The sequence below is a fragment of the Pleurodeles waltl genome, chromosome 11 (assembly GCF_031143425.1).
Source record: "Pleurodeles waltl isolate 20211129_DDA chromosome 11, aPleWal1.hap1.20221129, whole genome shotgun sequence".
In the NCBI taxonomy this organism is placed as follows: domain Eukaryota; kingdom Metazoa; phylum Chordata; class Amphibia; order Caudata; family Salamandridae; genus Pleurodeles; species Pleurodeles waltl.
In genome coordinates this window covers 944,921,559-944,949,236 of record NC_090450.1, presented here as the reverse complement: position 1 = coordinate 944,949,236, position 27,678 = coordinate 944,921,559, and the positions used below count along the sequence as shown (strand labels likewise).

Below are 27,678 nucleotides of genomic sequence, written 5' to 3'. Positions count from 1 at the left end.
ATTTTTAATTATATTATTCGGTTGATCGAGTGTGGCTTTAGGGTTGTGCAACCGCTGTCTCCGCACTGGTTCCCAAGCTCAGTGGAAGCTGTCATTGAAATACCATGTGGGGTTGAAGGCACATGCTGCAAAGTACTTTGTGTGACCTGCAATTTTCAGGCAATAATAACAATGTCAGGTTAACTGTAGTGATTGATGTACTTGCTGGAGGGGTCTGAGTTTTGTCTAGTGGAAGTTTTGACTCATCTCAAACAAAGAGGGTAAATATGCCTGCTGCAAAGGACAACGTTTAAAATGTACATCACAGATTTGTATCTCATGTAGATAGCCCAGTGGGTTAATGGTTTTGTCATAGAGATCGTTTTACTTCTTACAATCCCTCTAATATAGCACAGTAACCAGCAACAAACAGTATGCCAAGGCATTGGTGTAGAATCTTATTTTTTTATCCCTCAATCCCTTTTTATTCTGAGTTTTCTAAAAACATTGCTTTTGTGCAGTAATAATGTTTCATTAATGCATGCACTTTAAATTCTGAAACTGTATTACTCTAGGACAAGCACTTGTAACATTCAGTGCCTACCAGTATGATGATACACCCTGTTATCCTAATTTCCTATGCACTGATTTGCAGATTTGTATGAATCACTGTCCTTTTATGCTATGTGTGTGTGTATGTATGTGTCTGTGTGTGTGTATAGCTTTGCCTTTTAGAAATGAACGCAAATTCTGAAATGCTCCAACCTTCCCATTAAAATGATAATTTCGATGTTTGTTTGTGAATTTTAAAAAAATAATAATTTGCGTATTTGTTTAATTTATACTTGTTTCTGTATTTTTAAAAAAGTTTTGAGGTTCGCATCCTAGAAATTGTGTAGGCAGAAATCCCCCGCCTCTACTAGTGATTCAGTGAGGATCCATGGAAGTCAAACTGTGAAGAACCGCTGGTCCAGACTAACAAATTGCAGCAGCGGACACCTCTACTATTTCCTAAAGCCTGTACAACAAAACCTCCTGGTTCACATCAATGCCTTGAATCGAGATCGAACATGATCTACACAGAAGTGAATCACTTGTCAGCAGTCATCACAAGCTGTTACCTAATGCACAATGAAGTGGTTGTAGTAGCTCTGCTACACCTAAATGCCACTGGTACTCAACAAGTGCAATCTCTCCAGTTACAGGGACACCTCCTTTGTGATTATTTTCACCATAACCTTAGCCAGAGATAGAGCACTGTCTATGGGCTTGAAGGCACGCAGAATCAAGCAGCCCCCCTCAAAGGTTAATCAATGCTGTTTTAAGGTATTGAAGGGCTGTATTACACACAAACTGTGGATTTAATGAACGAGTTACTTACCTTCGGTAACGACTTTTCTGGTGGATACATTAGCTACCTGTGGATTCCTCACCTGATGAATACTCCCATGGCGCCAGCATTCGACGGAAATCTTCTTACTAGTCTCTGCACGTCGACGAGGACGTCACTCTAGCCCACGCGACGCCGTCTGACGTCATACAGGCAATAAGAGGTCCTCGCCGACGTGCCGATGACAGTACCAACATTTTTTACGTGGATGAGAATAATAATAACCCAATGCAATGAAAGAGCAAAGCAACATCTCTTAATATTGTAAATCACACAACATTGCAATAAAATAGCTGTAGATTTAATATAACCTTCTTTTTTTTTTTTTTTTTTTTTAAACAAATAAATATATTTATACATACGAATCATGTATATACCCAATATATATATAGATTTATATATAAATATACACATATATACAAATATCATACATGCAAAATGCATTGCAACTTTGAAGACCAAAAGGAGCACACTCAAGGATTGCTTGGAGAGACCAAAAAGGCAACGGGGAGGCGGGTGGGACCGTGAGGAATCCACAGGTAGCTAATGTATCCACCAGAAAAGTCGTTACCGAAGGTAAGTAACTCGTTCTTCTGATGGATACAACTACCTGTGGATTCCTCACCTGATGAATAGAGTCCCAAAGCAGTACCACGCCCGGCGGTGGGTGCCTAAATGGTCAAACCAAGAAATCCTGCAGCACTGACCGTGCAAAATGACCGTCCCTTCTGACCTCAGAGTCCAAACAGTAATGTTTCACAAAAGTGTGAAGGGACGACCAAGTTGCGGCCTTGCAGATGTCGACCACAGGAACACCCCTGGCCAAGGCCGAAGAGGCCGACTTAGCTCTGGTGGAGTGAGCTCTAATGCCCTCAGGCGGATCCTTCTTTGCCAAAGAGTAACAGATTTTAATGCAAAGAACAACCCACCTGGAGAGTGTTCTCTTGTGGACTGCCTTTCCTCTCCTCTTGCCCACGTATCCGACAAACAGCTGATCCTCCAGCCTGATATCCTTCATTCTGTCGATATAGAAGCTCAACGCCCTTTTTGGGTCCAGGCGATGTAGTCTTTCTTCCTCCTTTGAAGGATGAGGCGGAGGATAAAACGTGGACAAAGTGATTGTCTGAGCCAAATGGAAGGGTGAAACAACCTTCGGAAGGAAAGCAGCCTTGGTCCTCAACACCACCTTATCCCCATAAAACGTTATATAAGGGGGTTTAACCGATAAGGCCTGCAACTCACTCACTCTCCTTGCAGATGTTATAGCTACCAGGAATACTGTTTTAATAACCAAATACCTTAAGGGGCAAGAATGCATAGGCTCAAAAGGGGACCCCATAAGGAAAGTCAGGACCAAGGACAAATCCCATTGAGGCATAACGAATGGTTTTGGAGGATATTGATTCAGAAGACCTTTCAAGAATCTGAGAACAATAGGGGATTTAAATAACGATGGTTGGTCTGGAAGACAAATGAAGGCTGACAAGGCCGACAAATAACCCTTAATGGTAGCTACTGCACAACCTTTCTGCGCTAGAGACAGTGCAAAAGACAAAACATGTGACAGATGAGCATGTAAGGGATCAATCTGTCTCTCTCCACACCACATAACAAATTTAGACCACCTATTAGCGTAGATAGATTTAGTGGAGTGTCGCCTGGCCGCTAAGATAACATCCACTACATCAGGCGGGAGAGAGAAGGAACTCAGGTTGCCCCGTTCAATCTCCAAGCATGTAGGTGCAGACTCTGGAGGTTGGGGTGTAAAACCTGCCCCTGCGACTGCGAGAGGAGGTCTGCCCTGAGAGGGAGACGGAGCGGAGGGCACAGTGAGAGTTGGAGAAGGTCGGAGTACCATACCCTCCTTGGCCAATCCGGAGCTATTAAGATGACTTGGGCCCGGTCTTGGCGAATTTTCCTCAACACTCGAGGAATCAAGGGTATGGGGGGAAATGCGTAAAGCAACTGGTCGCACCAGGTTATCTGAAACGCGTCCCCCAACGCTCCCTGCATCGGATACTGGAGGCTGCAGAATAACGGGCAATGCGCGTTCTCCCGAGTGGCAAACAGATCTATCCAAGGAAACCCCCACATCTGGAAGATTAAACAGACTTGATCTGGATGGAGACGCCACTCGTGGTCTGCCGAGAATTGGCGACTGAGACTGTCCGCACGTACATTCAAGACCCCGGCCAGATGATTTGCCACCAAGCAAATCTGATGGTCCTTTGCCCAGGACCATAGCCGAAGAGCTTCTCTGCAGAGAAGGTACGACCCTACTCCTCCCTGTTTGTTTATGTACCACATCGTGGTAGTATTGTCCGTCAGGACCAGTACCGACTGACCACGAAGGGAAGGGAGGAAGGCCTTGAGAGCCAGACGTACAGCCCGTAACTCTAACAGATTGATGTGAAACATCTGTTCCTCTGGAGACCAAAGACCTTTGATCTCCAGATTCCCCAGATGAGCTCCCCATCCTAGGGTGGAGGCATCCGTTATTACCGTGGCCACTGGTGGCGACTGCGCGAACGGCTTTCCCTGTGAAAGATTGTTGCCCGCAATCCACCACTTCAATTCCACAGCAGCATCTCTGGAGATCTTGACAGTACCTTCTAAATCTCCCTTGTGTTGAGACCACTGCCTTCGGAGGCACCACTGAAGAGCCCTCATGTGCCAGTGAGCATGCGTGACCAACAGAATGCAGGAGGCGAACAGACCGAGCAGACGAAGGACCTTGAGGACTGGAACTACCGCTCCATTTCGAAACATTGGAACCAATTCCTGAATATCTTGAATCCGCTGAGGCGGAGGAAAGGCTCGACTCAATGTTGTATCCAGTACTGCCCCTATGAACAGGAGGCGCTGAGAGGGCTCCAGGTGAGATTTGGGCACGTTCACCGAAAAGCCCAGGTCGAACAACAACTGGGTTGTTGACTGCAGATGATGCGACACAAGCTCCGGGGACTTGGCTTTGATCAACCAGTCGTCCAAGTAAGGGAATACTGCTATCCCCTTCCTTCTGAGCTCCGCCGCAACCACTGACATCACCTTTGTGAAGACTCGAGGTGCTGAAGTAAGACCAAACGGGAGGACCGCAAACTGATAGTGCTGCGACCCCACCACAAACCGGAGATACTTCCTGTGCGACTTGAGTATCGGGATATGAAAGTAAGCATCCTGCAAGTCGACAGACACCATCCAATCTTCCTTGTTCAACGCCAAAAGCACCTGTGCTAGGGTCAGCATCTTGAACTTTTCCTGTTTGAGGAACCAATTCAAGATCCTCAGATCCAGGATTGGTCTCAACTGACCATCCTTTTTGGGAATCAGGAAGTATCTTGAGTAACAACCTCGACCCTTTTCCTGCTCTGGGACCAACTCTACCGCGCCCTTTGAAAGGAGGACTTGAACCTCCTGTTCTAGCAACAGGAGGTGTTCTTCTGAACAATAAGATGGGCGGGGCGGGATGAGGGGCGGGAACTCCCGAAAGGGAAGGGCGTAGCCTTTTCCCACAATGCCGAGAACCCAAGTGTCCGTTGTGATAGACTTCCACTTGTGGAGAAAATGCTGTAATCTTCCCCCTACAGGAGAGGAGTGAGTGGGAAACGGTGGAAGCCTAAGGCTGCTTCCCCTGCTGCACCCCTCCAGAGGACGAGGAAGAGGCAGAGTGCTGTTGAGAGGCTCCTCTGGTACGGACCCCACCCCTCCCCCTCCCTCTAAATGACCTATAGGGGAGGGAAGAGGCGGGTTGCTGGAACCTCCCCCGAAAGGAAGAGGAATAAGAGCCACGCCCAAATCCCCGAAACCTCCTGAAAATTCTAGAAGAGGCAGAGGAAGAAGGAGCTTGCAGTCCTAACGATTTGGCTGTGGCTCTGCTCTCCTTAAATCGTTCCAAGGCTGAATCTGCCTTGGCTCCAAACAGTCTGTCCCCATCAAACGGGAGGTCCAGCAGGGTCGACTGCACATCCGCAGAGAACCCTGAGTTTCGGAGCCAGGCCTGTCTTCTTGCCACCACAGCCGTGCCCATCGCCCTGGCCACCGAGTCGGTCGTGTCCAGCCCAGACTGGATAATCTGGGTCGCGGCAGCCTGGGCGTCCGAGACCACATCCAAGAGACCCTGGGGAAGCTCCGTAAATGAAGACGAAATATCATCCATCAGCGCATGGATGTACCTCCCCAGAATGCACGTTGCGTTGGTGGCCTTCAACGCCAAACTGCATGACGAAAATATTTTCTTGGACTGCGCATCCAGTTTCTTGGAGTCTCTGTCTCCAGGCACCGTCGGGAAGGAACCAGGCGCTGACTTTGAGGAACAGGAGGCTTGCACCACCAAGCTCTCCGGCGTAGGGTGTCTAGAGAGAAAGCCAGGGTCAGATGGTGCAGCTCGATACCTCCTGGCCACAGCCCTATGAACGGCCGAGGAAGACACCGGCTTCTTCCACACCTCCAACACCGGATCCAGCAAAGCCTCATTAAATGGCAAGAGAGGCTCAGCTGCAGCAGAGGCCGGATGCAATACCTCTGTCAGCAAATTCTGCTTTGCCTCTGCCACCGGCAAAGGCAGGTCCAAAAAGCTCGCTGCCTTCCTCACCACAGCATGAAAGGAAGCAGCCTCCTCCGTATATTCCCCTGGAGATGAAAGGTCCCACTCAGGGGAAGTGTCCAGCCCACTGGCTGTATCCAGACCATGCAGTCCGTCTCCAGAGTCCTCAATCTCTCCCTCCTCTAGGACTCGCTGGTACTCTTGCTCTTCTAAAAGACGGAGAGCACGCCTCCTCGAATGAAGTCTCTCCTCGATACGCGGAGAAGACTACGCAGCAGACAATACACTGTAACCACGAAGGTAACAGTACCTCCCTCGAAGATAACCGTTTCGAATGCACGGAAAAAAGGGAACTGTCATCGGCACGTCGGCGAGGACCTCTTATTGCCTGTATGACGTCAGACGGCGTCGCGTGGGCTAGAGTGACGTCCTCGTCGACGTGCAGAGACTAGTAAGAAGATTTCCGTCGAATGCTGGCGCCATGGGAGTATTCATCAGGTGAGGAATCCACAGGTAGTTGTATCCATCAGAAATATAGGCATTTATTTGTGTCCATGGTCATACCCACCCTTTAAATACTCATGCTGGCCAACAATAGCTCACACATTCTATTAGTGTCACCTCCGCAGGTGTAAACTTGGTCCAAACAAACCAAGGCAATACAGTTCTTCTAGGCTAGGTAAACCTTTTGACAAAGCAAAGGGCATACAGAACTATGGGCCAGATGTAGGTAAGTATGGTTTTGCGACTTGCAATTTGCGAGTCATAGCGACTCGCAAATTGCAACTCGCAAAACCAAATGCAGAAAGGTGTCTCAGACACTTTCTGCGACTCGCTATGGGGTCGCAAAGACCCACCTCATTAATATTAATGAGGTGGGTCGCAATTTGCGACCCCATAGCGAGTCTGGGCACTCACGGGGATGGTGGCCTGCTGGAGACAGCAGACCACCATGTCCGTGACTGCTTCTAAATAAAGCAGTTTTTTTAAAGGAAAACGAGTTGCACTTAGAAAAAAAAAACGAAACCTTTTGTTTCGGATTTTTTCAGGGCAGGTAGTGGTCCCTTGGACCACTGCCTGCTCTGAAATTTTTTTTTAATGTCCAGTCACAAAGGGGAAGGGAACACTTCCCGTTTGCGACTGGGTTACCATCCACTTCAAGTGGATGGTAACTGCGATTCCATTTGCGACTGCTTTCGCGGTCGCAAATGGAATTGCATAGCATTGCAAGTCGCAAATAGGAAGGGAACACCCCTTCCTATTTGCGAGTCGGATCCGACTCGCAAAATGCATTTCTACATAGCAAAGAGACATTTGAGCTTCGCAATCTCTTTGCTACATCTGGCCCTATGTCCCTTGGCGGTCAACAGAAACCCGCCATATAATGATGCAAAAATCAGAAACCGGAAAAAATCTCCCTGCCACCAGTCACCGCCAGGAACTTGTCGGCGGAAATGCTGGACTTCCCACCCCACCCCGCCACCGCCAAGCACGCAAACACCCCGCCCTCCAAATAATAAAGCACAAATCACTGCGGTGGTCAGTGGAAGCCGAATGACCACTGGCAGTACAGACCGCCACGGTGGCTAGTGGACCCAACAGTAAGAAATGCATACATTGGCAAGTTTGAAACTCACACACCTGACACACATCCACAACACTATAAAACACTCACAGACACACCCCACAATCCTTTGCATCGCCAATAGGAGAAGCCAGATGGACAACACAACAGGTAGACACTGAACGCCACATCACACGACTCACACACCCAACCACACAACAGCACCCTCACCTAGATCCACACAAGACACCATTCACAACACACACCATGGCACCCCTCGAACACCCACGCTTCACAGAAAGGGAGCTAAGGACCATGGTGGACAAGATACTGAAGGTCGAGCCACAATTATTTGGGGCACAGGTCCAGCACACACCCATTGCCAGGAAGATGGAGCTATGGCAGACAATAGTGAACAAGGTCAATGCAGTGGGACACCATCCACGCTCCAGGGACGATATCCACAAGAGATGGAACGACCTGCGTGGGAAAGTCAGGTCCATGGCATCCAGGCACCACATTGCAGTCCAGAAGACTGGGGGAGGACCTCCACCAACACCACCGACTACACTGACTGGGAGGAAAAGGTACTGGCCTTCCTCCACCCTGAGGGACTCACTGGACTCACTGGAGGAATGGACTCGGGTAAGTCGTCTACATTTACCACATATCCATCACACCTGTAATGCATGCACCACCGCACCCCTCCAACACCCACCAGGACCACTACCCCACCCAGGCCACAATCACTACATCCAGTCCCCCTGCATGCCCACAAACCGCCTAACCAGGCCCACATCCCTTCCCCTGTGCACAGCCACCCACCCCTGCAAGGGATCACAATCACCTACAGCACCCACAATGCACCTCCACATCCAAAGCAAAATGCAATGCAAACCTCACAAAAGCACCCTGCAAAGCTCCCAAAGTGTGAAAACCTGCACAAAACTGCACAGTGCACAAAACTGCCCAGTCCTGTGCACCCCATCCGATCATGCAATTGTAACAGATATGTCCATTCCTCCCAACAGGCACCACCACCCATTCCACCCTGACGGACAGGACAAGGAGTGGCAGTGCCCCACAGGGAGACAGAGGCTCCTCCCAGGACACTGGGAATGGAACCCTGGACATTGACGATCACCCTGGCCCCTCACACAGTCCTGGACTGTCACCATCCAGCAGCCCCACCCAGGACACCACTGACACCCCTACCATCCAGCCAACATCAGACCAGGGCAACCCACACCTGTGTATCCAGGCCACAGACTGGTGGAACACATGGACAGAGGCCACAGTCACCCCCTACCAACAGGCAGGAAGACAATGGCCCCAGTACAAGTGGTACCGCCAGACCTGTGCAGGGGGCACAGGCACAGGGGGCTAGGCCCAGTGGGAAGGCATCAGTGGGAGGGCATCAGTGGCACAGGGGGGAAGCCACAGGATTGATGCTGCAGCCCAGGACATGATCTCCAAAGTCCTGGGAGCATATCACCATACCCAGGACAGATTGGCCCAGATAGTATCCACCCTGGAGCAGAGTCAAAGGATGCAGCTAGCACACCACCAAGAGGCCATGGAGCAGTGGAAACTGCACAATGCCACAATGGCCAGCATAGCAGGTGCGCTGCTGCACCTTGTCGCAACACAGCCTGAGGCCCACACAGACCAGGAAGCCCCTACTACAGGCCAGGCTACAGACCTTACAACAACAGCATCAGCAGCAACTGGACATGTTCCACCCTCTCAGGACACACAGGAGACATGCATCTCAACCCGTACAGGCCAACACCAGGCACCCAAACGGTCCCTCAGGCCCAGATATGCCACTGGAACACCTGCCAAGACCAAGGCCCCCTCAAAGAAGTGACTCTGGCAAGAACTGTCCTCCAAGTGTCCCCCTGAATCAATGACCAAACCGTGTGAAAACAACAACAAACTCTTGTAAACATAGATGGACATACCACTACTGCCAACAAATACTGAGACCATGTTGCCATATTGTACAACCACCAGTAGCCCACTCCCATCATTGTAATCTGCACAATGTAATCCCTGCACCAAATAAAACACCAGTTCATCTATTACAATGTCCCCTGTCAATATGTTTAAACAAAGTGAAGTATGGATTATTATTATCTGAGTAGCAGGAAATGCACCACACGCATAACATGTTGTTGTGCCTACAGATGTGTTGAACTATTATACTATAATGTTACCTGTTCTATGCAGACCTGGCCACAGTGGCAATGACTATTGACCCAACACCCCCCTAGATGAAAAGGCACAGTGACAGTATGCTGCACAGCCAGCAATCTCATTTAATAGTCCTACATAGTTACTGGAAGTAGAGGTGTATCAGTTGGGTCCTGGAATTTACATCTTCCCCCTCCTCATCATCACCATCACTCTCATCCCCTCTCTGAGGAAGCTGGTCTGGATGTACAGCACCCTCCTCCTCCTAGAGGGGGATAGAATTCCTCACAGCCACGTTGTGCAGCATGCAGCAGGCCACCACTATTCTACTCACCTTTTGAGGCCCATAGGCCAGGGAACCACCAGAGATATGTAGACAACAAGATCTAGCCTTCAGGAGACCTATTGTGCGCTCTATCACCCTCCTAGTACGTACATGGGCCTCATTGTAATTCCTCTCTGCATCTGTTCCAGGATTCCTCACTGGTGTCAGGAGCCAATGCATGTTGGGGTAGCCAGAATCACCTAAAAAAGGGTGCAAAACAGGACTGCCAATGACAGCCCTCAGTGGCAGACAGCCTGGCTGTCTGCTATGTGACAATAAGTGTCAGAAACACCTACCTATGATCCATCCTCTGTCGTCTTGTAGTTGTTTCATCTTGTGTGGCACACTACTGTTCCTTAGCACAAAGGAATCATGGACTCATCCAGGGAACATGGCATTCACATGTGAGATGTACTGGTCTGCAGTACACACCAATTAAATGTTCATGGAATGAAAGTTCTTCCTGTTTCTGTACACCTGTTCACTGACTCTTGGGGGGATGATAGCTATGCGGGTGCCATTGATGGCACCTATCACATGGGGTATGTTGGCAAAGGCATAGAAGTCCGACTTGATGGCAGGGAGGTCAGCACTTTAGGGAAACCTCACATAGGACTGCAGGTGTTATACAAATGCATTCAGGAATCTGGACAGTATAATGCTAAACATTGGCTTTGAAAAACCTGCACCCATGCCCACTGTCACAGGAAATGGAGTGCAGAGAGCACCTGTACTTCAGTGGGGATGGCATGCTGATTCCGATTAGCCGGTCTCACTGCTGGATCCAGTAATACACAAAGTTCATGAATAGTAGCACGAGTGAGTCTGTAATTGATAATGATGTGACGCTCCACCATGGTCCGCAAATCAACAAGTGGTCTGTACACCAATGGGGCCCTCCCTCGCCACAAGGGTCTGTACCTTGGAGGAGTTGAAAACACGTGTGAGGAACACACATACATCTGCACACATTGTTTCTCATTGAGCACTGCTGGCATGATTGTCGACGACACAAATGTCTAGTATGTGTGACATTACATCAACATCACCACAATGATATATCAGGTCTGTTCAGGTGAGGTAATGTATATTGTTTCATGCCTATGGTTGTTTAGTGGACAATAGGGCCTGCATTGTGCTGATGAGGGTTTTACAACTGCGTAGTTAAGGCCAAAATGTCTGTCCCCTGTAATCAAGAAGTGTCGTGGTGGAAGTGAGCTCATACCACTAGCTGTTGACGTAATAGCATAAGGCAGTGTTTACCGCTGTGCGCAAATTCATTGGTTAACATTGTTGTCATTCTTAGCATATCGTGATCACCGCCAGTGGTGACGGTGCACACCGCCGCGGTGCGTACGTGAACTCGTCACCCCAACTTCACTTGATTCCCAGATCTCGTGCATACAGGTACTCCACTGAGTGTACTGCTGTGTCCTGCCTCTGGTTATGGAAACGGCACGTGTTGCAGGGAAAAGGGCGCCGGCCTTCACCAACGAGGAATTGGAGAAGCTCGTGGACGGTGTCCTGCCCCTGTACGCCAAGCTCTACAGTCGGCCAGAGGTACAGGTGAGTAGGTGGATTGGGACCATGGATGTGTGTAATGGTGGTAGATGGCTGCATACATGTGTGTACGTGTGACACTGTATAGTCCAGGGTTTGTGACATCCTGCGTGTGTGTGTGCTGTTAGGATGTTTGAAATGTCCATCCCATAGTGGATGTATAGCCAGCTGTATATTATTGGCCATTATCTGACCTCAGTGTTACTTTTTCTGTGTGTCCCTTATGGGTAAGCGCCCACCAGAAGAGGAGACTCTGGCATGCCATCGCCAAGGAGGTGCGGACCGTGGGGGTCTACAACCGGCAGAGCACCCACTGCAGGAAGAGGTGGGAGGACCTGCGGTGCTGGGTGAGGAAGATCAGTGATGCCCAGCTGGGGAAATCCACCCAACGAGGAAGGGGCACTGACCCCCCTTCTGCAATGCATCCTGGCAGTGGCGTACCTGGACCTGGATGGGCGCTTGAAGGCTGCACAGCAGTCACAAGGGGGTGAGTACAAATACCATATTTTGGCTCCTTGATGGATGTGTGTGTGTGCGTTCGTATTTATGCTGTCTAGTGGAAGGGTCAAGTCTGCAGTACGTCAGGTCCTTAAGTGCTGTGGGGAATGGCTGTAGAGCAGGGTTCTTGCCACGAGTCAGGGGCATAGCCCCATGTGTATAGCGGTAGGTGCTGCCTGGTGGAATATTTTCAGGGTGGGTGTATGTGTGAACCAGTTCTGTACCTCCATTTAGCTATTTACAAGTGTCTCTCCTGTTTTGACTCCCCATCCCTGTTCTCTTGTGTTGTCTGTGTACATCAGCATCATCTGGCGAGGGAGCTGAGGCACCGGCGAGTGGGGAGGCAGCGGCCCATGGATCCTCGGAGGCAGAGCCGTCCGACGCCAAGGGGACCAGTGGGTTGGAGGGCGAGGGGAGAATCACGGGGGAGGCAACTACCATTGGAGGTAGTGACTTCGATACCTCCTTTGATGGGAGCTCCCTGGCGGTGGCTGACCCTAGTGAACCCACCCTACTGTGTCATCTTCCACCACCCCCTATACCATCACCGCCCTCCCAGTTGCTCCCCACCGAGTTGCCCGTGCCCGCTCACCCAGAAGGGTGGGCGTCTCCTTCGCCCCAGGCACCTCATCCCCTGCCCCAGTCAGCCCTGCTGCCCTCACGGGGGAGGCTATTGACCTCCTGGGAACCATCTCTGCAGGGCAGACAACCACTGTCAATGCCATCCAGGGGCTAGCATCAGAGGTGCAGCAGACCAATGCCTATCTGGATGGCATTCACGGTGCTGTGTCTGGCCTACAGACCTTCTCATTGACGGCAGCCATTGTCCCTGGTCATTCCGTCCCCCCTCCAACCACCTCTAACCCTTCCAGCACCCCAATCCCTTCACCCGTCCAAAACACACATTCTGACACGCAGGCACACACCTCAGCACACAAGAAGCACACTTCAAAACACAAGCACCACACTTCCCACCACAGGCATACACACAGCCAACATACACATGCACACACACCAACAACCACTTCCCCCAGTGTGTCCACCTTTTCCGCCTCCCTGTCTGTCCCCTGTACATGCACACCCACAGGCCCTGCACCCTCATTCAGTGTTGCTGACCCTATTCCTGCAGTCACCACAATAGCAAACATCCTTTCATGCACCCCAGACACCACACCTGCACTCACCACAACGACTTTAGTTGACACATGCAGCACACTCACCAGACTTGCAGACACCCAGATCATTTACACTGGCAGCCTGTCTTGTCCCACTGTGTCCACCCCCCTCCTCCCAAGACACTCAAACGCACCAAAACACCCACCCATCACATATCCACCACACCTCAGCATACTGTCCAGTCACCTGCACCCACATCACGCACACCTACACCTGTCACGACCACTCCCTCTACCTCCACTCCCACGTCTTCCTCCAGGTCCACCCCAATCGAACCTAAAAAACTTTTCCTATCCCGTGTAGACCTATCTGAACCCACTGGCCCAACCCGTCTTGTCCCTAAACGTGCCCACCTCCTTGCCCTGTCCACTCCTCCCACGTCACAGCCCGCCCCTGTCCGCCCTTCCCATTCCTGTGCTACCTTCCCTGTGAGAAACAGACCCTGTGCTGGCCCAGAAACATCTGCCGAACCTCAGGCCAAGTCCGCTCCACCAGCTGCTGTCACAAAACCCAAGCCCCCTCCACCTTCCAAATGTAAATCTAAGCCCCCCTCCCAGTCCTAAGTCCCCACCCCCACCACCCCTTGTTCCCTGAGGTGCCTGGATGCCCCATTGTTGCCCCTATGAGGTGGAGTACCGTTGCACTTGTGGGAGTCAAGTTGGGGCCATTGTGGCCCATCGGACTTCTTTAACTATGGACTGGCCAATGGCCTTATATGCACTTCTGGTGCTCAGTGAGCAGAATAAAGGTTAATGTGTGGCCTGTGTCGTTTAAGGCACACTCTGGATCCGTGGTCTTTCGTTTCTTGTTTTGGGGGTGTTGGGCACATGTATGAACTTTGGGCAGGTTGGATTTGCCTTGTTTCGGGTAAGTACTTCTTGCTGTGGGGTGTATGGCTTGTGCTGCTTTGAAGGGTTGTGGGAGCGTTGCAGGGTGGGTGGAGTGGGTGGGTATGTAACTGTGCCCTTTCTTCCCTTTTTTAGTAGGTCACGGGACTTACTGTCGTCTTCTTCGTCGGCGATCTCGGTCGTGGAGGTATATGGCAAGGAGCAGGACTGGCATGATCTGCAACTCTCTCTCCATGTCTGCTTCGGCATGTTGTGTGAGCCTCCAGTGAGTGTTTCCTTACATTTGGTTTGTTTCCGCCTGGCTTTGTGTGGCGGTGGTTCCCGCCCCGGAACTGATGGTGGTCTAGTGCTTTGTTATTTGATGGGCGGGTAGGGCCTTTCCCTCGGCCTGTGGGCGGGCTCTGCCATCGTTGTCGGCACTCCTCTGCTGGCGGTGAGTGGTTTTCAGGATGCCTGTGTTTCAGTTGGTTTCTTATTTGGCGGTTCGGACCGCACGTCGGTTGGCGTTTGTTACCGCCACCGCTGGCGGTATGGTATTTACCGCCGTGTTCATAATGAGGGCCTAAGTGTGGCCACAATTATATGAGTAAGCGATAAATGCATCCAACATGTCTAAATATGAATTTAAAATTGAATGATAAAACCGCGGATGATACCATTGATATGTGTTTTATCTTTTGTGCTTTCATTTAAAAAATGGAGTGCGTGGTTATGGTATTGAACTACATGGTCCAGAGTGCCTCATAATGGGCAGGCTGGACAGTGGCATAAAAGTTGAAAGCGAGTTTAGGACTCACTAACCTTGTACAAGTCTTGCATGAGTTGAAACGCGTTGGTGGTCACCCTGTCAATTCAATAAAAATGGAGTATATGACAGTTCCTGGAGTGCGGCGTCCTTTTGTTGGATATTATTTGTATGGAGGTTCGGTCTCCCTTCCCTGCCTGCACCAGCAGTTGAGTGTGCTGCTGGAATATGATGACTGTTTTGTTATAAAAATATATTTATATATGTGTGTGTGTGTGTGCGTGTGTGCGCAAAGGCATGCACTGTATAGTCATACAACTGCCATTTATCAGTAAATTTCAACTGTAGTCTTACGCTATCAATTGTATTACTAAAGAAGTCTTAGATTAATGTCATGCTTTGTACTGAGGGACATGGCGTGATGAGGTGTGATATGATTAGAATGGCATATTTTATGATTTTAAAGAGCTTTCATTCTATCCTCTACTGTTAAAATGTTTATTTTATAATGAGTTTGTTCACCTCTGTGGTAGAAGTCCCAATATGTTTTATTGGCTAATTCAACCAGTTCTTTATCTCCAGTATTAACTGATTTATATCACCTTAATATTGGCAGTCTAAATGTATATTTGATTCCACATAGCTCTTCTACATGCCAAATTTATTGATTGACAATTTTAAGTGAGTCAAGAGAGTGGTCTGTGAGATTCATGGTCCCATCTATATAACTCAGGCCTTGAGATGTGATACCAAATGTAATGCATTCTCTTTCGTAGTCGTTTTTTATGTTGCTTTTCAGGGAAACTCCAGAATCACTTGCTTTGATTTGTACTTTGATTTGTACTGCTTCCTCCATAGTAATGGGAGACCTTACTGGCACGTGCTTTTCTTCTATTGCTGTACTAAGTTTTGGCAACAGACCAGAAATAGCACTGCATCTTTATTAAGTATTTCAAACGCCCCTTTGAGGGGAGACATAACAGGCCAATCGCCACACTTATACCAAGAGACACTTCAGGCATGCAACATCACATGCACTGCACACAACATAGTACCCCAAACAAACATCACCACCACAATGTGCTTACTTATGCGAGGCAATGCTTGCATGCCCCTCGACTCTCCACTTTGACTATACTCTCCAGATGGCTGGGACATCCTCCTGGAATATCAGTCCACATCTAGCACTTTCCTACTGCTGTGAAATAACATAGGTATGGCCACCTTCCTACAGCCCTTTTCCCTGGGCAAAAAGACAAATTAGATATACCCTTCATTTCTGCCTTCCTGTGATTAGTGCTAGAAGACTACACAAACCAAACCCTCCACTTCTACCACTTTTTACACTATTCCAAGAATATAAAGGCCAACAACTTCACCTCCATTGCCTTTTCATAAGTGTTAAAATAATTTGACACCGCCCTTCACTTCTATCACTAGTTCCTTAATGCTAGAAAACGCAGACACATCCTTATTGTCTACTACGCTTTCATTCCTGTTTGGGTCTTTCTGGGTATATCACTCTATTTGGGCCAGTACCATATATATTAGTTGCACCAGACATAACAGCTATTAGAGCTCGGCTTTAGGGGTGTCCTGTTTTTCTACTCACAACAATGTCCTTCTTTGTTCCGACCAAGAAGACAGAAGCAGAGCCAGGCTCATTCTCCCTCAGGGCATCCTCCAACCACTGTCTGCAACAAAATAAAAATGAAAGATGGACTGAATGATTAATTTAAGGGAGGATAGAAGATAAAAGGTAAGGAAACACTGTTCGAAGAGAGGAAAGAAAAGGCCCTTGGATTGGAGAGGTAAACTGGCTCGGAGGCAAACAAAAGAAAGTTATTCAATGCATTTGCACCCAAGACAAATTCCAGGCACCTTCACTACTGTGAGAATGCTGAGCACTTTCACTCCTGGAGGATCACCTGGACCTTCAACCCTGAGTGAAACCCTTCAGGCACATCTTCTCCTGGAAAGAAGATTGCCTACACTTCCAACATAGGCCACCACCCAATTACTTCCACTCCTGGGAGCGTCCCAAATTGCCTCCTTCCTTGGTAGGGTTGCCTGCTTTCACCCTTGTAAGTATCCCCTGCACATCCACTCGTCAGAGGATACCAAGCAAGTTGACTTCTGGGACCATTCCTGCATTTACATCCTTGATGACTATTGGTTATTACTTCAACTTTGGAAGGATTCCAAATGCCCCCGCAGTTGAACACATCCAGATTATTTCCACCTTTGGAAAGGTCCCAAACGATATACTCTCTTTGAAGACTACTAAATGACTTCCACCTCTTGCTGGGTTCCACACTACTACCACTACTGTGGATGATCATAAACACTTCCTCCCCTGGGAGTATCCAAAAGCAGGTCTTTTCTTAAGGACAACATGTACTTCCATCTACAGGATGACCCCATGCATATCCTCCCCTAATAAGACCCTTAAGCACATCCAGTCTTAAAGAAATACCATGGTCTTCCAACCCTGGGAGGATTCTGTGCTGCACTCAGATTATCAAAGACATTTCCCATGCTTTTCCACTTCAGGAGAATGCCAATGTGCTTTCATTAAGAGAATCCCAAATTCTTAAAGCCTTTGGACAAATCCACAGTTATATTTGCTCCCTTTTATCACTGAGAAAATTCAATATTATGTTTACCTTTAAAAGGACTCAAGCTTTTTTTCATCATTGAGGGAATCATAAATTCTAGTCTGCAGAAATGGCAGGCACAGGTGTTCACTGAGATCCTGATGTTTGAAGGGTTTATGATTTGTTGGTTTACTCAATCAAGCTTTCCTGGAAAATGTACATAACTTTGATGCTTTATCATACCCTGCACACAAGTTCACCTTGCAAATTCAATCCAATTTCCTATGCTGTGCTAACTAACTTGAAGGTGAAATGATATGTATGTTCTGGAAAGGTTTCAAATTAGCAGGTTAATGCCGGTTCATATCTGCACAACTGCAGAAATGTTTTCCTAATACTATGACCATAGCGTATCCAAAAATTGCCTTGCATGGGATAAATATCACCTAGCTGCCAATGCCTTCAAGTGGTGCAGAAATCCTTTTCAGAGCAATGAATGACAATAGCCTGATCTTTTATAACAGGCAGTTGGAATAATGAACAATCTCCAATTTTTCAAGAGTGGGTTTCTATGATGCACAACATTTGTAATTTGGAATAATGTTTTCATGCAAGAAACTTTACTATCCTAACGGGTATAAGGAGTAGTGGACACTAGCAGATAGTATTGATAACATATTCCTGGATTCATGTATGATGAAAAGCTTTTTCTGTTTATTAATGTTATTCTAAGTACTTCTACCCGTATTACAATGAATTATGTGATTATATTGAGGTGTAGTTGAAGAAATTAAATTAAGTGATCTAATTTTTGTTATATTCATTCTTTTTTTTTCCTTGTTCAATTTTCTATGTGCTAATAATATATTGCATTATGATAATCTAAGAATAATAAAAAAAATACTTTCACCCTTGCAATGATCCCAAATTACTTGCATCCATGAAAGGATCCACATTTCTATTATTAACAAGATCTCAAATTATATAGCTGCAGAAGGATTCCTATTTGCTTACATCATTGAAAGGACTGGAAATTATTTCCACCCTTAGAAGGACCACAAATTATTTTAATCAGGATCTAAATAATTTCTATCTTAAAGAAGAAACAAAGGCCCTCATTCCAACCCTTGCGGTCTATGACCGCCAGGCTGGCGGTGCTTCCAGGGCCATTCTGACCGCAGCGGTAAAGCCGCGGTCAGAAAAGGGGAACCAGCGGTTTCCCGCCGGTTTTCCCCTGGCCCAGGGAATCCTCCATGGCGGCGCTGCTTGCAGCGCCGCCATGGGGATTCCGACCCCCTTCCCGCCAGCCTGTTTCTGGCGGTTTACACCGCCAGAACCAGGATGGCGGGAACGGGTGTCGTGGGGCCCCTGCGGGCCCCTGCACTGCCCATGCCACTGGCATGGGCAGTGCAGGGGCCCCCTAACAGGGCCCCATGAAGATTTTCACTGTCTGCTTTGCAGACAGTGAAAATAGAGACGGGTGCTACTGCACCCGTCGCACCCCTGCAACACCGCCGGCTCCATTCGGAGCCGGCTTCTATGTTGCAGGGGCTTTCCCGCTGGGCCGGCGGGCGGCCTTTTGGCGGTCGCCCGCCGGCCCAGCGGGAAAGCCAGAATGGCATCCGCGGTCTCCTGACCACGGAGCGGCCATTTGGCGGTGACCGCATGGCGGGCGGCGACGGCCGCCCGCCGCGGTCAGAATGACCGCCAAAGTTTCTTTCACTTATGGGAGTACACAATTTTGCTTCCACTTCTGTACTTGTGTGAGATTCAAGCTTAGCATCCAAGCATACCTTGCATGCATTCGCACCACAGGAAGCCAGTTTTGCTGTTGATGATGGTTGACAGATTCATACTTAGTACTGTCTGAACAAGCAAAAGGGACCAACATTGTTTACCTGGTGTGTTCCAAGGTATGGATATCTCCCAAATCAAATGCGGTTACAATCACTGCGAAAAGATAAACAGGATGAATCAGATTAGCAACAAATCTGGTAACTCTATCAGCCCTTTCGAAAAGCAACATGGGGTGGGGGTGCAGGGAGGAAGGGGCAGTGGAAGGTGTTGAAGGAATGGGAGGAAGCATATGGCAGGCACTCTGAGGAGGCAGCGAGGGAAGATGCGTATGAGTGAGGCAGTGAGGAACAAGGGAGAATAGGATGGATATATTTGAATTCTGACTTTTGTAAAACACAAAAGAGTTCTTCCAAAGGAATCTTAGTACTAAAAAATGTTTGCTGACATACTCACAAGCTAGACTGCACAGTGGACACTGATTGGTGGGAAACCTGAGGAGCAGACGCTGAAGGGGGAAGCAGAATGTGAGAGACCATACGTAAAGAGTAGAGATCCATCATGGAGTCCCTGAACAACTGAAGAAGACAAAATGATAGCAATCGCCTAGAAGCTGGGAGCACAGAAAATCTGAGCGACCTTGAGAAGCTGGAGAGGTCTGAAGAATGGGAGAGACCATTAGAATGAGTAAAAAACAGACTGATACCTAGGAGACTCTGAGGCGCTAGAAAAGGCAGCATGTCATAATTGCTAGAATGTGGATGGAGAAAAGAAAAGAAGAGCAGGGAGACACCGGCAACAGTGTAAAGGGCATAAATATGCCAGAGGGGGGACCTCAGGAGCTGGAAAGGGAAGAAGGGCATAAGAAAGGCCATGAAAGGTGTGCTTGAGCTGAAGGATCTAAGACCCAGTCTGATGACCTGAAGTACTCAGCAGAGGATTAGTTAAAAGGATCAAGCCATGAATCAAATAATCTGGAGCTGAAGAGAGCTCCAGTTGGGGAACTGGAGAGGCCATATGTCCAGAAGAGAGAACGCTTTGGGAGGCAGTGAACAGAAGAATGTGAGAGCCCTTCAGCAGGTTGTAAGTACATAAGTATGTAAGAGAGAATCAATGGAGGTGCAAGGGAAAAAAGGCCTGAACACCAGCAGAGGCCAGGAGAATGTTAGAGTGGTCTTCGGATGGTGGGGAATGCTGAAGGCTTAGAAAGGAATCATTGGTGGTGAAGAGGTCAGAAGGAAATGTGCAAACACCCTGGCACTTAGATAGACCCTAGGGAAATGGAGATGGGAGAGTGAAGTAGGAGTCACACTTTTTAAGTTTTGGAGTTGCTTCATCCACTCCTCAGAATTGTGGTTTAATGAATGCCATTACGGCATAGGTGAATGTCTTCTTAGACCGAGACCCACCCACAATCCCAATATGCAATGAGAAATAGGTAGTTTCTTTTTATTTATATCAGCCTCTTTGCACGTGTAGTTTTACACAGTAGAACAGACCACACTTCTCTATCAATGACATCCTTCCTTAATTCACAATCTGTGAATGCTCTCTTCTGTTTGGGACTGGTTCCTCCCTGTTAGCAAGCAATGAACCAATATACTAACTATGGGCATAAACAGGCAAGGCTCCAATTCATAAGTTTGATTCATTTAATCAATACATTAAAATAATGGGTATTTTTGGTGTTTGTGCTTCTTTCTTCATAACTTCAAAATCATAAAACATGGTATCATGCAGGAGATAGAAAAATAAATAAACCTGTAAACGTAGGGCTGATTTAGAGTTTGGCAGATGGATTACTCGTCACAAACATGCTGGATATCCCGTCCGGTGTACTAGAAGTACATTTTATCCAGTGGCACTTCCAATGTGGCAGATGGTAACCCATCCACCAAATTCTAAATCAGGTCCATAGAGTTTTATTTCACTCTGATGAAAATGAAAAGGTTGTTAAGATAACAGTCTCAACAATTAAATGATAAACTTCATGGATCAACGGCTTGTTACTATACGAACATTCTCAGCATAGTAAGTCAATTCATTACAACACTTATGTATACTAATATTCCAAACCCGTTCATTCTTAGTAAAATAAAATACACGACTGATTCAAATGTAATCGTAAGATCATATTGTCAATTTATTCAATATGGATAAGAATACCCAAAAAGTTACACAATTGGAAAAATAACAATCAATCATCTGAGCGGGAAAATATCTCTTCATTAATATTTAAACCTTATTTTGACCTGCAGTGCAAATTCTATCTACATTCTAATCAAAGTAAGCAGGACCACACAATGCCATTTCTTCAACTGTAGGGCCACTCTGCATATTCCAATCAGTCTTGGATACCAGTCATCCCCACTATTGACAGAATAAGTGGTTGTGTTATTTTTTATTGCATACACATTTTCACTTATCCTTTATTTTAAAAGACAAATAGTTCAGACACTTTTGGATTTTCATACTAACACGTTATCAGATAAATAACAAATGTAGTCAAACAAATAATGAATTAAGTAATAACGTTTGTTTTGTTAAAGTGTGAGTGCTTTCAATAATTGTATTGTTTTGTCTTGAACCAGGGAGGAATAGGCTAGTCTCGGAGTAGTGCAAGACCTACGCTGCAAAGAGCCTCTTTTGTGCATGAGACCTATGGTGTCTGTTGTTAAAGTCATCAGTGCTTCAACACATAAAAATTCTGAATTAAAGTGGAAAATGTTGTTGTGAATTATCCCGCATTGTAGGTTTTATAACCAGCCTCAACACAGCAAGATAAATTGTCCCACACTAATACCATTGATTTATTAGAAATGAAATATTAATATTCAGGTAATCTGTTCAAATTATGACAGATTTATATTTTGTACAGTGAGGCACCTGAAGGACTGAATTTGGGTAAAAATGTTTTACCTATTTATGTTATTGTCACAAATGTTTTTGCCACTTTGGCATACTTTGCTACATTATGACTGTTTTAGAATAATTTATATTATGTTCTCAAAATTGCAGGAAATTAACATGTGTATTTTACCAGGAGCCTTATATAGTGGTGGATGTCCCCTTTGCCATATTTAGAGCGAGCTTGACATCAATCCTCCCTTGATATGGTGGATGGGGCATTAGCCACTTTTTGGCAGATGCCCTGCAACTTTAAATAGGGCCCAAAGTCTTTGATGTACACTGCAATATTATTAGAATGTATATTGATTAAATTATGCAAATTGTTGTTTAGTGACCAAGCTAGTAATAACCTTTGTGGTCAGGAAATGCATTGACTAATTATAGAAACCACTAAAAAAGTGTTTCAATTTTCATGACAAGTGAAAAACGACAGTGGGCCGGATTTACAAAGATGTTGCTATGAATAGGTGACACTTGTAGCTCTTCTGGCTTACTCCTAAATTCCGAGAGTAAGTTATAAGTCACAACGAAATCTATGTCAGTCAGGCCTGGTACCCTGTCAATCAATCAGTTGGTTCTTATATAGCGCAGCTCATCACCTGAGAGGCGCTGTGCTGTGGGAACTAGTTGAAGAGTCAGGTCTTGAGTCCCTTCCTGAAGTGGGTAAGCAGGAGAAGGTGGAGGGAAAGGGTGTTCCATGACTCACAGTTAGGTGGGAGAAGAAGCGTCCTCCAGTGCGGCAGAGATGGATATGTGGTAACTGTGTGAGGGGGAGGTGGGCAGAGCAGAGGTTCCTCTGAGGTAAGTGGAAATTAAGGCGGTGGTTCATGTAGGCGGGTTCTTGATTGTGGAGGGTTTTGTAGGCATAAATCAGAAGCTTGAATTGGAATCTTTTCTGGATGGGGAGCCACTGGAGGTCTTTCAGGTGCTGGGTGTTGTGGATCCTCTTGAGTAGGTGGAGGATTAGTCTGTCTGCTGCGTTCTGGATCGTCTGGAGCCTGCTCATGAGTTTGGTGGTGGTGCCTCCATAGAGTGCGTTGCCATAGTCCGGTCTGCTGGCGATGAAGGCCTGGGTCATGGGGATCCACTTAAAGACTTTGCGGATAGTGTGGAAGCAGGCTGAGGAGACAACGTTGACCTGACGTTTCATGGAAAGTTCGCTGCCTAGGATGATACTGAGGTTGCAGGTGTGGTCCGTCGGAGTGGGAGTGGGGTGAGTTCTGATGGCCATTAGGAGTCATTTCACAGGGAGGTGTGTCTGCTGAAGATTAGTACTTCTGTTTTGTCCGTGTTGAGCTTCAGGCAGTTATTCTTCATCCAGGCTGACATGTTCTTCATACATTTGTGGAAGTTAGTCTTCATTGTGGTTGGGTCTGCTGAGAGCAAGAGGACGAGCTGGGTATCGTCTGCGTAGGAGACTATGTTGATGTTCTGACGATGTCTGCAAGGGGTGTCATGTAGATGTTGAAGATGGTTGGCTGAGGGATGAGCCTTGCGGACGCTGCAGATAGTGTGCTTGGGTTGTATGGTGAAGGGAGGGAGACGGATGCTCTGTATGTGTCCCGTGAGAAAGTGTTGCGTAGGTTCTCATTATCCTAACGAGACTACTGGATTTGGGTGGCAGAATCATCTGAATTGTGGGTGCTGAGTACAAGTCTACACCATGTGACCCCTGTTGGCCTAATCATAGTTTTCCGGCTAACTAGCAGTGACTCATCTCCACCCATGAATGGGGATGATTGTGGCAACTGGGCGAATGACAGAGAGGACTCCTCTGGGGAATTATGGTCGATCAGATCTCATCCCTTTCTCTCAGTTATGTTAGTCTCACACAGGCAAAGACAAACAGAAGCAAGGTATAGTTCAATAAGGTTTAGTGAAGTAACAGCATCTTTGATGGAATGGCATGTATTGCAATAACTAGGATGATAAAACACAAGAGAAGCAAAATTGTGACAAGGAGATTAAAACACAAAAACAGTCCCACCATACTGTCACTATGAATAATATATATGCATTGTGTAACTAAGCTATGTTAGAGCACAGCAAGATAAGCCCTAATCCGCCCTTCAGGTTTCCCTCCTGAGAAGACATCATCCCCCATACCTGAACAAGGACGCCTGCTGTCCAGAAAGACACCATCCCCATATAGACCAGGGATTCAGCAGTCTGAGCAAGCAGCTGTAGCAAAGATATTCAGCAATCAGCATGCAGTTGTGGTCATCTGGCTGGAATCTCCCTCTAACGTGCATGGGACAGAGAAGGGGTTTTATAATAAAACAACTGATGTTCTAAGAAAAGGTACCCACGTAAGGACATGTATGTTTCTGTTAATATCGAAGACACAGAGTACCACTTTTGCCGGCAACCCTATCTGACTGCAGCCTTGAGGAAATCACAAAGTGAAATAAATGCAATGCTAAGAACGTGATGCTTTCCTATGTGAAAGAACAACTAGTTAGAGAAGATAAAACAACACTGCAAATGTATCTACTGCTAGAAAAATAAAGCAATGCTGAATAAAATGCAACTGGGCCAAAGTGAACAACGGCAGGCCTAGTTTGCTAAAATAACATGTCTAAAACATGGCTAAAATAGCTATACAACAAAAGGATGGCATCCATCTGAACACATTGTCTGTGATTCCGATCTTGTGCAGTCGGTCGATGAAGGTGTGGTGGGCAACGATGTACAAAGCTGCGGAAAGGTCAAGCAGGATTAGGGTGGCTGATTCTTCTCTGTCGAGTAGGATACGGATGTCCTCTGTTGCGGTGATCAGGGCTGTCCTGGTGCTGTGATTTGCTCTGTATCCTGATTGGGAAAGGTCTGTGGATGGTTGCTATCTTGTTGTGGAAGTGGTTGGCGAGGGCGTCGCAGAGTTCCTGGGTGGAGGGGATTGAGGTTTTGGTGGCTGATGGGCAGGTGAACTCTCTGACGATGGTGAAGAATTCCTTGGTCTGGTTGATGGTGGTCTCGATCCAGTGAGTCAGGGCATCCTTTTTTGCAGCTTTGAGCTGGCAGTGGTAGTTGTTGAAGGCTGACTTGAATTTGTCTTGGTCAGTATTCTTTCTGCTGGTTTATCCTCTTCTTTTGAGTTGTTTAAATCTGTGTTTCCCCGTGCTGAGTTCTGGGGTGTACCAGCAGGCTCAATTTGTGAGTTTGTGAGTTTTGGCAGGTTTGGTGGAAAAGAGCTAGTTGCTAGCGCCGGTGATCCAGGTGCTAAAGTTCTCTACTGCCTGGTTCAGATCAGTGATGATGTTGAGTTGGGCGATGCTGAAGGCATCGGTCCACTGGAGCTGGGTGACCTTGGTCCAGGTTCGGAAGGAGTCGCTGTTGCGGCCAGGGGGTGGGTTCGGGAAGGGTCCAGTAATGGTGAAGTGTACGATGGAATGGTTGGACCAGGTGAGTTCCGTGGTGTGGCTGTATCTGATTCTATTACTGGCAGTGAAGAGGGGGTCCAGCGTGTGTCTTGGTTGTGCGTGAGGACTGCGTCCAACTGCTTGAGGCTGATGTTGTCCATTCATTCCAGGAGGTCAATGGAGTTGGTGTCTGTGGGGTCATCTAGGTGGAAGTTGAGGTCTCCCAGGAAGACGTAGCGTTCGGATTCAATGAATAGCGGGGTGATTAATTCAGTGATGGTGTAGCTGAGGCTGGTTCTTGGTCCTGGGGGGAACCTTTGATGGTGGTTTTGTCATCTGTGTGGAGCTGGAAGTTAATGTGTTTCATGATCGTGGTTGTGTCATTGTCGGTGGTGGTGCAGGTGATCGATTCTTTGTGTACAATGGCAAAGCCACCTCTGTGTCTGTTGGTGTGGTCACGGTCTTTCATCTTGTAGCCAGTGGGTGTTGCTGTGGTGATGTCCGGGGCGAATGCGGGGGAGAGCCAGGTTTATGTATGGAAGGTCATGTCGGATGCGAGGTTGGAGATTGTTTCCCAGATTTCGTTGGCGTGCTTGCAGAGTGACCTAACCTTGATCAGGCGGCAGCTAAGTTGGTTCAGGGGGGGTCTCGGCCGATGGGGAAGGCATGGCACTGGTTGCTGTGATGGCATTCGGCACTTGGGTGGAGGTGAACCGGGAGCGGATAAAGGAGAAAGGTCCAACTGTGGAGCGAGGCGATGAGAGACAGCATTTGTTGCTGAGTCCGGGGTCTACAGCACGGAGATCTGCGGCGGAGTATCTGTGGTTGTGCTGAGGGCCAGGGTTCCTGGTGCTGGGCGCAGTCCTGGTGCGGGCGGGGGCAGATGGGCTTACCTTTGGTGTGCCAGCAGTGCACCCACTGCGCATGGCTGCACAGCTCCATACGTAGTAGTGTGGCGTGGTGTTCCAACATTTACCCTATTGCATAATAGTGCTCACTTGTGCTCTGCATGTTAGTACAGACACTGACCATAGCCAGGGTCATAGGGATCCCTGTAAACCATGACCTATCTGGCAGATGATGGTATTCAGATGGTTGATGTAGATTACTGTGCCAATCTGATGTAATCTCACTCATGAAAATGGTTTCTTACATCTGGAAATGATATTTCTGGTGGATAAATAACCTTCCTGCAGCCTCACCTTATGAACATCATTCTTATCTCTTATGACTATCCTCTAGGACCAGACAGGACCCAGAAATTGTGTGCACCAGCAAAGTTTCCAGCATCGCCAGCTGGTGCCATGTGGCTGAACTCGCAAATCTAACTGCTAGATGTGAGTACATCAGAGTACATAAGGCTCCAACCTGTTCACAGGTTGCAGACAATCCAGCATATGGTGTATTTGCATATCTTGGGAGCATATTAAAATCAGCAGTAACTCAATTGGGAGGAGTAAGGATGGCTAGGAATCTCCCGGAAGCCTACTTTTTGTTTTACTAAATATATTTTTCTGCAGACTCCTCACCTTATGATTGATCCCCAGAGAAATACCCTGCAGGAGGCATTTCAAGTCTTGATATAGAGGATGGTACTTCCACCACAATTCATTCACTTTCCAGTTGTTGTCTATTTCAAGAGCGAGTGTGTATGTATGGTGTATGTGTGCATCTGTTCTAGCTAAGCCCCTCATTCCCAGTTGGTTGAAAGTCCTTTGAGTATATCAAGAAAACCATTGTTAAAGCACATATTCTCAAACTATTGAACTTTATGAAATGAAACATCATCATTGTGAATGCCGGATAGTATGGCCTCATGAGTGTCTCGATCTCCCTTATGGCACACAGAAATAAAATCTCCTACAAAACAGAGTGACCACAAACATTTTATTTAACATTGTAATTTGTGTGAAATCCTTATGTTTTAACATAAGTTCTGTCTTTTATTATATTTTTAATTACTCAGTTTATATGTTACAGTTGTGAGATCCTAAGAGGAAACCATTTTTGTATCAGCCCATGACTTCCTTACAATTGTCCATTTCTCAATATTATCTTTGATAGAAATGGGAAATACATTTTTATTGACCTTTCAGAAGTGCCCTATTAGGTGTATGTGCAAATCAGAGCTCAGTGATAATTTCTCAACTGACAGAACCATCTTAACTATACTGAATACCAGTGCGTGAATGTA

At 47.2% G+C, this 27,678-nt stretch overlaps 1 protein-coding gene across 1 annotated transcript in view; it reads right to left on the bottom strand.

Annotated features, from left to right (window-relative positions):
- The window catches only part of RAB36 (RAB36, member RAS oncogene family), a 73,378-nt gene that overhangs the window by 19,788 nt on the left and 25,912 nt on the right, over positions 1–27,678 (bottom strand). The window contains exons 7-8 of the mRNA XM_069215111.1: positions 19,320–19,371; positions 16,437–16,518 (exon numbers count right to left, since the gene is read on the bottom strand). Of these exons, the coding sequence (XP_069071212.1) occupies positions 16,437–16,518; positions 19,320–19,371 (134 nt within the window). The remainder of the gene's footprint in view (positions 1–16,436; positions 16,519–19,319; positions 19,372–27,678) is intronic.